The following is an 11,849-nucleotide window of genomic DNA, read 5'->3' as shown; positions in this document are numbered from 1 at the left end:
TAAATGCACATTAAATTTGAATTATAAGTTATGTTAAGTGAGTTTGGTACTCAAAATAATTGAAGAGTTTAAGGAGTTATAATCATTTCAATTTACGATTCATTATATTTCATCATCCTTTTCTATTTTTAGCATTTTCTAGGACCTTGGTACTTTAGCTCATGTTCTCGATTTTCATGGCATCCTTGTATCTCAAAAGTTTCAAAAAATTTCTTTATCTCTACTTCCAGCTCTTAGTCGGGAAAGTGTGGTTGAGAGTTGGGGCCATACTAGGCGGCATGCTAAGGGTTTTTGTGTCCCACAGTTGACGAACGAATCAATGAAGGATTGTTTGTATGCTGCTATGATGTAGTATTTAGGATGAAAATTTTGTTGATTCCTTGGGATGTCATGTCATTAAGGGTCCTGAATGAGATGTGGGGAAAAGCAATAGGGGATAGAAGATGGAGCTAGCCGACTGAAATCATGGTACACCCTCAACTTGAGGACCCCTAACTATTGTGCATATACATGGATTTTGTGATTTATATTATTCCCTTAACTTTGTTTTGGGTCTTTTTGTGTATAGTTTGTCCTTTTCATTTTCATTATCTTGAATTGGCAAGAGTGGCTTCAAAGAGCACTCTCGGCAAGGATCATCCATGAGATAGCTCTTCATTGACACCCAAGTTGCTAGTGGAATAGTGGACAAGAGGGGGTGTTTTTGTCGTATGAAGAAACTCATATTCATGTTCTATTTCAGATTTATACAATAAGTAGACAAATTTAAAAAAATAGGGAGGGAGAAATAGAGAGGGTTTGAGCTCTTGCAAGACACACAACACATAGAGGATGCATCTAAGATAGAAAGCTGAAGATCCTATCTTTCTTCTTCTTCTTCTTCTTCTCCATTATAATTTTCCACAAAAAATAAAGAGAGAGTATAACATACATAATATATAAGTGCTTCATAATGTGAATATGCTAGATAAAAAGAGGACTAGATAGATATCTCGTAACTCACGTAGTTGGACTCTAGTAAAGTATCACTAGATGTATATGCCAATGCATTTATATAATGAAGAGGACTAAAGAGGGAGAAGATAAAAGAGACAAGGCTTTAGTGAGGAGAGAGAACAAGAGAGAGAAAGGCATGAAGAGAGAGAGAGAGAGAGAGAGAGAGAGAGAGAGAGAGAGAGAGAGAGAGAGAGAGAGAGAGAGAGAGAGAGAGAGAGAGAGAGAGAGAGAGAGAGAGAGAGAGAGAGAGAGAGAGAGAGAGAGAGAGAGAGATGAAAGCTGGAAAGGAAGGTGAAGAGACGATTATTTATAAGTTGATGCTCTAACCCAGTTTCTGAACACCTTGCATACCTCATCACTATGGCTGGGTAATTTCCTCTTGCTAACCATGTGTCTATCACACTCTTTACATTCTATCTCGATCCCTAATGTAGGCCTCAAAAATAAAAAGATGACTTATTGGTGTGGCTTAACAATGGGGCTACAAAGTGCTACTTTGTTTAATATTACAAAGGGTGATATGTATATAGGGAAGCTCAAATCCATGTATAATTGGGGTGTATAGATGTGTATATGATATTTACATAATGTAAGAGTTGGAAATGTATGAGTTTGACTACCAATTATTGATAGTTAAGGTCTTACAAATAGTGGATAGAATTCTCTCTGAAACAAGCTTGTTGTAGGGAATTCGCCATAACTTTCTATGGGTGTCTCTAAATGAGACAAGTGACATATCAAAATGAAGCTCATGAAGTGTAATCCCAAGAGATATAAGTTACACTTTTTTGTCATTAATAGCCAGCAAAAATTATTTCAAAATTGTATGCTATCTATGAGTTTTATGCAATCTAAATTGGGCCAAAGTTAGCTAGCTTGTAGCTAAGATTGTACCTTTGAGCTACGGAAAACTCCATTGAGGGAATGTTGATCTAGGTAGAGTATTTTCAAGCTATTCCTTCCCTTAGGATCAAATGGATAACCAGTGTGGTAGGCATCATGAGCATGGAGGTCATCCATACACATGTGGTTCTCTGTAGTACCACCAGTGTCAAAAGGATAATTATGATCCAATACATCCACTCGGTCATAGAAGTGATCCATGGTGTCATCCTCGTCTTCTTCTTCTATATTCTCTGAGACATACATGTTGTTTAGTTTAGCCCTCTTGTAAGAACATTTAGATGCATGATCAGTGGTGTAACTTTTCCCATATCAACAACACAAGCCTTTCTCTTTGTGCTATCTAAAGAGGTCCATTGGGATAAATTTTTGGCCTCCTTGGCCCCTTAGGCTGAAGCATTTCTTTGTTGTTTGATATTTTGTCTACTTTGTAGTGCATTCTTTCCTAAAATTTGGCTACTATTTTGAAGCATTAAATGGTGGATAAGTGGGTATTTTCGGACTATTGTAAGGCATGTTACTTTTTCTATAAACACCTCCTTGTTGAGGGCTTTGTCTAACTATGGATCTTTGTTATCCAAAACTAAACTGAAATCCAATATCTTTCTTGTATTTATAGTCATATCTTCTAGCAAGCTCTAGTTTCTTGAAAATTATAGTGGGATTTTGTGCCATTACATCAGTGGAAATATTGGGCTCCTAGTGATCCATATATGTATTTATGAAATTCAAAATCGTCACTAAGCGTTTCCACATAGATTGTCGAATTGAGAATTTGGTTTTTTACACTCTCTCATGGATAAGCTATATTGGTCCAACTATGCCTAGCCAACTACCTCATCTCAATTGGAGAGACAAATGCTTACATCATTTATTCTTAGAAGTCATCCCGGCCATGTATTGATTGATTTTCATGCTTAACATAGTGCTACCAAGTGTGTGCAAAATCCTCAAGATGGAGAGTTGCAAAATGAATCCTTTCGCTAATCCATCTTACAATAGATGTCAAAATAAGATTTCAACTTTGTTGTCCACTCTTTTAGATTGCATGGGGGTAATGATTGCCCATTGTATTTGGTGAGGATTATCCTTTCCTAGATCTCTCAATCATACACCATACATTCTAGGTAGCCTCTTTTGGGTGCCAACTCATCCATCCTTATCCATCCACATATCTATAATCCATTCCCTTAGACCTAGTTCCCATACATATGCATCAAATATGCTAACAAACCCCCACTTGATGCATGGTTGGTCATTACCAATTGCCATTGTCATCAGGGACGTGATTGCAAAAAGAAATTTCTCCCCTCAATCCCCTATTGTACTCATAAGCATGTGGTGTGACGACATAATCAGGATATAAAAAATTAGATTTGAATTGATTTGGGAAATTATCCCCTTGGCTACATCATCGATGCCAATGGTGGACATTACAATTGTAGGATACTCTAAAATAGGTACCCATATGATGGAGATATATTATGAGATTCATTTGATGTAGATACATTAAGATTTTGAACTGACTTGCTTGCATAGTTTGCATGGTTGGAGTAGCACTCTTTCTCAAAACGACCAAAGCATCTACAAATTGTGCATTGATGTTTGCATTTTTTTCTACAATTCTTTTCTTCATGATCAGTTAATCCACAATGATTGCATTTAAAATTTGAATTTATTGTAGTGATGAAGACGTTGTCACAAGTAGTGGTTGAAGTACTCCTAGTGGATTTAAGTTTGCTCTCTCTCTCTCTCTCTCTCTCTCTCTCTCTCTCTCTCTCTCTCTCTCTCTCTCTCTCTCTCTCTCTCTCTCTCTCTCTCTCTCTCTCTCTCTCTCTAGTAAGGATGCCTCAATGTCACATGCAGCTTCAAATATTCCATATTAGATAATGTTTTAACTAGATTTTGGAAACCATCCATATCAAAGCTTACTAGTAAAATAGCTTTGGCTTCATCTTTATCTAGTGTTCTTTTCAAGACAATGAGTTGTTGTTTAATGCCCTTATATTTTCTCAAGTGACTTACGAGATCTTCTTTGGGATTGAATTTTAAATTATAAAGTTGCATTAGAAGTTTCAACTTGGCATGCTTGGATTCAATGTTGAAGACTTTGTTGAGCTCCTCCCATGCTGTCTTCGCATTTAGAATACCACCGTAGTGGTGTATGTAGACATCACCTAAGCATGATGCTATGTATCCCAATGCTTTATTGTTGTTTTTTTCATGTTCCCTCTCCCAATCTTGTTATGTCTCTCCCAATGGTAATACCCCATAAGCTCCTTCATATAAGAAGATATATCATTTTTGATTGCCGAGTGCAGAACCCAAGTCCTGTAAATTTATCAAATGACGTCTTGTGTTGACATGATGGAGAGGTCTTATTGGGCTTATAAACTAATACCCAATAGTATCTAGATTCATACAAGGATAGGAAATAATTTTAAAGGCTAGAATCATATTTAGTCAATACATGAAAAGGCTCTCTTTTACAATATCCACTTGTAGGACAAAAACAGTGTGAACAGGGGCAAGAAGAAAACAATTTGCTTTTCATCAAGTGTGAATGAGAATTTTTATGAGGGATATTTAAAATTTAAATGCTAACGATTGTTTCTAAGACAATGTTGAATGTGTGAGGCCTTTGAAATATTGAAGACCCATTTGATGTTGGAGGTAATCCTCCTACATGGCAGGCAATCAAATTCGATGCTCATATCCTTCAAGAATAAGACTATAGTCCTTCTCTCTCCCTCTCTTTGTCTCACACACACACAAGTAGGCCATGTACTTGTCCTCAAGCTGCCCCCAAATTATCTTCAAAATCAAGGCCCTTCTTAAGATAGTAGGCTTCAACTTAAGTAGCCCCTTAGCTTATTTGAATCAAGCCCTTTAAGCATTGGGCTTAAGTAGCCTCCTTGACCAAATAATGGTAATCCAAAATCCCAATTGATTTGGGCTTGAAACTAGCCCTCAATGATTGCAAGCCTTCTCCTCTTTCAGAATGAAGCCCTTCAAGGATAAATTTGAGTATGATAATGATTACAATGTACTAGATATACCTCTTTGTAGAATCAGGCTCCGCACCTTTTGCAAACCTTCAACCTCCAATCTTTTAGCCTTTTGGGCAACATAGTTTTGAGATCTTGAACTCCCTCAACCTTTCATAGCTATGGATACATCTCTACCTCACATCGTCAAGAAAGTAGGTTCTCATACCATCCTCAAAACAAGATGATTGGATAAGCTATGAGGGAAGAAAGAAGAATAAGTGAAGCATGATGACACAAAGTTGATCTAATTACATGTTAGTGAAGCAAGTATATGAATTTATAGCTTTTCAACTTGCACACTCTCCCTTCTCTTTGCCTATGCGATACATTTCATACATTGTACATAGCCTCTTTTGGATGCCAACATATCCATCCTTATCCATCCACATATCTATCCATTCTCTTGGACCCAGATCCATACATATGCATCAAATATACTAACATCATGTTTGCATTGTGGGTGGGATGGGCTGGCCTTGAGTCAGATTGAGGGTTTGCATTATTAGGGGTGGAGAGACTACCTCGATTAGGTTTTAATCTACTCTCTTTGTCCTGCAAATGATGTGTGGCCATCTAAAAGACAAATGTAGTGATCCTATCTAAGGTTTGTTGTGCAAGTATGGCGTGCTTATTGGAAAGGGTGAATTTTTCAATTAGCAAGTCCATCTTAGAGACCATATGATTATTTCTCAGTGAACATGGTGTGTTTCATGTTGGCATCGGATTTGGTTGAGTGCATTGAAGGTTTCCCAACTTACTGACTCTTCCTCAAAGTCATCCCCATGTGGTTCTTCAACTATAGGCTCTCTAGTGTTAGTTATTTCCCTCCATTGGTTACCCTAGGCCTTGCCTTCACCTTTGTTTCCTTCCAATCTGGGATTAGTAAACTTGTAACTTATGATCACCAACTTGTTTTAATTTGAAGAGCATAGTAACTTCTTTGAGATGATCTATTAGCCTCTATGATAGAGAATCTATAGGGTTTTATTTAGCTCAATATCCATGATTGTCTATTGCACCCTATCCATAGGACCCATGTGCACAAAAATTGCAATATCTCCTAAACCGTAGCTTTGATCATGGAGATTTTTGGTTCCAATCAAAGGGGAAGTTTACGTCTTTGATAGGAGCTATAGGGTTCTTCTCCAGTAGTAATATAGAGATTTCTACAATTGACCTTCTATGGTATTATAAAGTTTATCTTGTATGTTAAGAAACAACCATTTGTGCATCTTTTTCTACTTAAGGGTATTTTTTATGAACAAGTGCTAAGGATGCAATGAAGGAATGTGTATCTTAAAAAAAGTGTGGTAGTATAACTAAAGTATATAAGGTGAGTTCATGAAAACTAGGAGGGTAGAGCTCGGGGGGTTCACTATATATATCCTTAGCACTTGTTCACTATATATATATATATAGTATTTTTGATGGCCTATTTATAAATATCCTAATCTATAAATTTTTCTTGAATAAAACACAACCCTTTTCTATTCAATCTGTAAGATCATTGGCTACTTTTAGTTTGCCTTTGTCTCAAGATTTGTAGTGACACATTTGCCATGTCAATGCAACCATAATTGTACAAAGTTGGAAGGTTGTAGATCTCTACACACACTACTCTTATTTTTACCATGTTAATGCAACAATAATTGAACAAGGTCTAGTAATATTATTTTGATATTGGTTAGAATGTTTGTAAAAGCTCACCTAAAATTAATTCAAGCTCAGCCCAAAAAGTTTCCCCACACATAGGCAAGATACCCCCTAAAATTCTTTTTTTAAAAATGGCATCCAACATGCCCATGTGTTGGAAAGTCTATTCCAATGGGCGATGTATTAATGGTTCGGTACGTGTGTCAGCAACCTTGCTTATGTGTTGACAAGCCTATGACAATGGGCTACGTAATACAATCTTGGTGCAAAGGGTCGCAAAGGTTCCTGATTCTGGGTGGTGGTGGTGGTGGGGATTCGCTTAGCTGTTTGATCGAAACAATGATAAACGTTATCAGTCCACCTCCCCTTTCCAATCATCAGCGCGATTATATTCTTGCTTTTCAGGCAGTATAGATAAGGGCTCCGCGCCTTGCAGATGACCCCGAGGAGAAAGCCGCTGATCAGCAGCCCAATTACCAACAGGTTGATTCGCCACCTTATTAATTTGTAACTAGCTCCAATCATTCCTCCTCAACAAGCATTTTCTCTCCATCTACTGTTATTGTCTGAATTGTGATGGATAGTAATTATCTTCATCGTATTCTGTAGTCATTCTCTTGAGTACAAATCTTGCCTGTCGAGTCATTTGCGCGCGCTTCAATTGTCTGGCTATACCATACACCACTAAACATGAAGGATTAGCACTACTAATGATGGAGGATCAGACTCCATCTCTGTAAAGTTTGCCTCCATGAGTGAATCACATAAATATTGGTTTTGATGGTAGACGTCCTACTATGTTGATCACATGGCTTGAATATGACCATCTGTGGTATAGCTCAAGAGTCCAAGTCCATGAAGTTCCACATGTCGCTACTATGTTGTTTGAATGGCATACCACACCACAACTAATTAGTAGTGTGTCTAGGTGTATTGATGCATCTAGGCATCTCTTCTATATTTAGCTAATATCATGATAGAGTCTCATTCGGTTCAATTTATAGAGAAATTGGGGATAAAGGTTTTATATGCTCAAGGTGAGTACAAAGCTTATTACATGCAATCGTATGAAGTTAACTAAGAAGTGCCTAGTTGATGAAAAATTGTTTCACAACCCACTCTTACCTAATATTCAATGAGATGTTTTTGAATTAAGATCACCATTTGGTTTTTTAGCTTCAAACATAAAATTTTATTGTTAAGTCATGAATTGAACTCCTACATAAGATTCAGCTAATATTTGATGCAAGATTACAATCTAATTGCTCATGAAGTGATGTAACAAGCATGTCTTCATGTACTTAAAATTAGAATCTAACTACACGAACTACTATTCTTTTTTAATATGTTTCAAGTGTTATATGTGAAGTTTTTAATATGCTTTAAGTGTTATAACATGTGCAAACATGTCTACATGTACTTGGAATGCATTTCAAATGTCGTATGTATAAACATTTTTACATGTAACCTGATGAGAGGCTTGTATATACTAGATTCCCAAGAACCTATAAGCCACTAAAGAGATGGCAAAGTACTCATGTAATCCAAACAAGTACACAGACATAAATCAGGTTGGTTTTTTTCAATTCTTCTTTTGTTGTATAAAGCTTCCCTTTGATCTATCAACTTGTCTCAATTAGAACTTCAAGACAGTACTATAGTTTCAAAGCTAGCATAGATGCTAATAGGAGAGAGAGAAATGAAGTTCACAAATTGGAAATGTAGGTTGCATGTGCTCTAAGGCAAGCTGGACTTGAATCATCAAACTTGATTCTTGCTATTGACTTTACCAAAAGTAATGAGTGGACAGGTGATTTTCACACTTCTCTAAATCTTGTGATGTGTATATTAAGTTGGTATAGTTCTTATATGCTAGGAAATTTGCCAACTATTTAAGTTTTTCAACGTATGCATTATATGGGTCTATATCATAGTTTTAAATGCTTTTTATTCCATGTTGTTTGTAGTCAAGCTAGCTTGAGAAAGTTCTATCACTTAGGAGTACAAGTGTAAATGCCAACTCAATGGCTCCCTTCGGGCATAAAAAAAACACAAGGCTTGGGAGGTGTCACTAAGGAGGCAAAAGTGATAGTGATTAACAATTTCCTAGGGTTACTTTTCATGAATTTTAGATCTTAAATTAGTTGTAATGGTACAACTACAATAATTCAAGTGCCCATTTTCTAAACTCAAAGGGTGAGAAATGATAAATGATAATCAAAGTGTCAAATTTCTTTGTAGCATGTAGTGAAGATAACAACTCATTGTCATTGTTGTGAATTTATATTGGAATGATCAATTCTTTCACTCCACATACAAACTATCCTTAACTAACAACACTAAACCATTAAGCTTGTTGAGTTTTTCTTGTAGGCCAAAATTCTTTCGATGGACTTAGCCTTCATGCCACTCTTCCCAATGGACTGAATCCTTATGAACAAGCTATTTCAGTAATTGGAAGAACACTCTCCCAATTTGATGAAGATAACTTGATCCCTTGTTTTGGCTTTGGAGATGGTTTGTTAGCATTGCTCTTTTGATGTTATCCTAAAGACTTCTAGTTAACATCTTCTTTATCAAATGTTGATTCCTTTTTCTTTGTAACAGCCACTACCCATGATCAGAGCTACTTCAACTTCAATTCAGATGGACACCCTTGCAATGGAGTTGAAGGTGTCTTGAGACGATATAGGGAAATACTTCCTTGCATCAACCTAGCTGGTAATTCTAGACAAAGATGTGTATCTCTTCATTCTTAGTCTATCTATCTATAGGTTAGGACATCCTAGTAAGTGTAGACAAAGATGTGCATATATTACCCCCTAGTACTCTCTATTAGGAGGAAATCCTACAAGATTTTTTGTTTAGCTAAAGAATGTTGTTTGTGTCTAGGCCCTACATCTTATGCACCAGTCATTCGTGGTGCAATAGATATTGTGAAACGAAATGGAAATCGATTTCATGTTTTTGTTATAATTGCTGACGGCCAGGTACTTATGTCATCTAATCTTAAAATTTTATCAAGTACTATTTTACACATTGCAAATCAAGGGGTTGAATGTAGGAAACTTTTGAATAGGTAACTGGTAATGTACAAGGTGGAATGCTAAGTGTGCAAGAGAAGGAGACCATTAATGCTATTGTTGAAGCAAGGTATACTAGTTGTGCATACAAGTTAGAACCTATTTACAAGCTAAAGCCTATTTTATATAAGTTGATATAGATGTTTGATTATTGAAGCAATTATCCTTTATCAATCATTCTGGTGGGGGTTGGTGATGGACCATGGGACATGATGCACTACTTTGATAATGCTATCCCAAAGCGCAAGTTTGACAACTTTCAGGTGCTCTTGCAAAGATTTACTTATGAATGCCCTACTTTCCTTAAAGGGAGATCCTTTTCATAACTAAACATTCATGTTAAACTTATATGTCTTATGTTCTATTTTAAGTGTTAGAGTTAAACAACATAAAGCATACATTGAGGGCCTTTGATTTTGGAACGTTTCATTGTTTAATGCCTTTTTATCTATAGCTATTAGCTTGAATAGTTGTCATAAAAATAACTGTGAAATGTGAAATCTTCACTATGTTTTACCTATAACACATGCACACACATACGAGAGAGAGAGAGAGAGAGAGAGAGAGAGAGAGAGAGAGAGAGAGAGAGAGAGAGAGAGAGAGAGAGAGACAATCACATTTGCCAATTTTGAGGTATCATTTCGTGGAATTGAGTACCATTGAGTATGTAGGTCTTAATATATATATATATATAATGTAGCTTCCAAAGAGATTTTGTAAAACCCTGCTTGTAATGGATCCCATGTAAGTTGGGCTGGGATTTGGGGATTTATATGTATAGGTTGATTATTCTAGTCGAAAGTAATGATCTATTAGATGTAGCCTAGTGACAATTGCAAAAAAACTAAACATTTAAATGGAAATTCTTTTCTAGCTTCCACTAATAAGTAACTATAGATATCCTCAAATTGATAAGAAAAAGGACCAAAACTAGTATCTATGCAATGACCATGATTATGCAAGTCAAAAAAATGAGTCTTTAAACTTTTGAAACACTTGTGTTTGAGGAAACACTATATGGTATTTTTGTTCTAAAATGAGTTATATGATCCTAAATGAGTTTGTTTTATACAGTTTGTCAACTTCACTGAGATAATGTCAAGATGCTCCAATCCAGCTTACAAAGAAGCAGAATTTGCTGTTGCAGCACTTATGGAGTTACCTAAGCAGTACAAGGAAATCCAAAACTTGGGGTTAAGGTAGCTATGTAGATCTCGAATTTATGTGTATACATAAGGAATAGTTTCTTGTGCTTTAAATTTCAAGGATTTGTACTCATAGTGAATTTTTTCCACAATTATAGCCAACCACGTCCAATTTGTTATTCGCAAGAAACACCTTTTGCAAGTTGGAAAACACAGCCACAACATGTCAACAATACTATTGGATTTTAGGTCAGAGACTTACTATTGAGAGTTTGCTATGGCTAAAGTAAGGACTGGCATGAAAAGGGAGATGATAGCCCTTACCACTTTATTGTAATATGTTATTAAGCATGGTGATATGCTCATGACTACTATTAAAAGGCCAAGAAGAGATCATAGGCTACAAATGCTAAACTTTCACCTGTGTTGCCAAGTTTAAAATGCTCTTAAGTTAATTTATACTATACATGTAAATGTACATGATGTGAATAGGTTGCACTCCATGGTATGTTAAAGAGGTCTTGATCATAGAAACAAAATACTTTGAGAAAATATCAACCAAAGAGGTACATGGAAATTGCATGCTTCAATCCTATAATTAAAATTGGACTACAAGTATATGGTTCAAAAATAAGTTTATAATAGAAAAAAGTGCATGTTCAATTGTGCTTTTTAAAAGTTAGATTGTTCACACGTTACATGCTTGCATGGGCTCAATTGGAGAGAGTAATTTTACATATCAAGTGGATGCGTGTCATCTATTTGTTATTGTGTATGCATCATATGGGTGTGTGCACTTCATTCTATGAATGTGTGTGCTTGAGGTGGTGCCCTCATTACATTTTAGTCATCACAATGTTGTATGCCTATGAGTTAATGGGGTCCTTATGTTACTCTATAGAAACAAAATGAGTTTCATGAGCAAGATGTGACATAAATATAATCTTGTGAAACACATTCAACTCTTTATAACATTGTTTAGTACATCAAAGGTCCCAATTGTTGGAGCTATATATAGC

The 11,849-nt window shown here is 36.1% G+C and overlaps 1 protein-coding gene across 1 annotated transcript; it reads left to right on the top strand.

Annotated features, from left to right (window-relative positions):
* The first annotated feature begins 7,011 nt into the window (after positions 1-7,011).
* Positions 7,012-11,289, top strand: LOC148010726 (E3 ubiquitin-protein ligase RGLG4-like). Its single transcript, XM_087671111.1, has 10 exons — positions 7,012-7,085; positions 8,096-8,173; positions 8,328-8,412; positions 8,976-9,119; positions 9,210-9,323; positions 9,495-9,592; positions 9,682-9,755; positions 9,843-9,948; positions 10,760-10,884; positions 10,989-11,289. The coding sequence occupies exons 2-10, from the start codon at positions 8,126-8,128 to the stop codon at positions 11,077-11,079; spliced, it is 885 nt and encodes a 294-aa protein (XP_087527237.1). The 5' UTR covers positions 7,012-7,085; positions 8,096-8,125; the 3' UTR covers positions 11,080-11,289.
* The last annotated feature ends 560 nt before the right edge of the window (positions 11,290-11,849 follow it).

This window comes from Lygodium microphyllum, chromosome 29, assembly GCF_053477565.2.
Source record: "Lygodium microphyllum isolate KBCC chromosome 29, Lygodium_microphyllum_v1.1.10, whole genome shotgun sequence".
Classification (NCBI taxonomy): Eukaryota; Viridiplantae; Streptophyta; class Polypodiopsida; order Schizaeales; family Lygodiaceae; genus Lygodium; species Lygodium microphyllum.
This window is presented reverse-complemented; position numbering and strand designations above follow the sequence as displayed.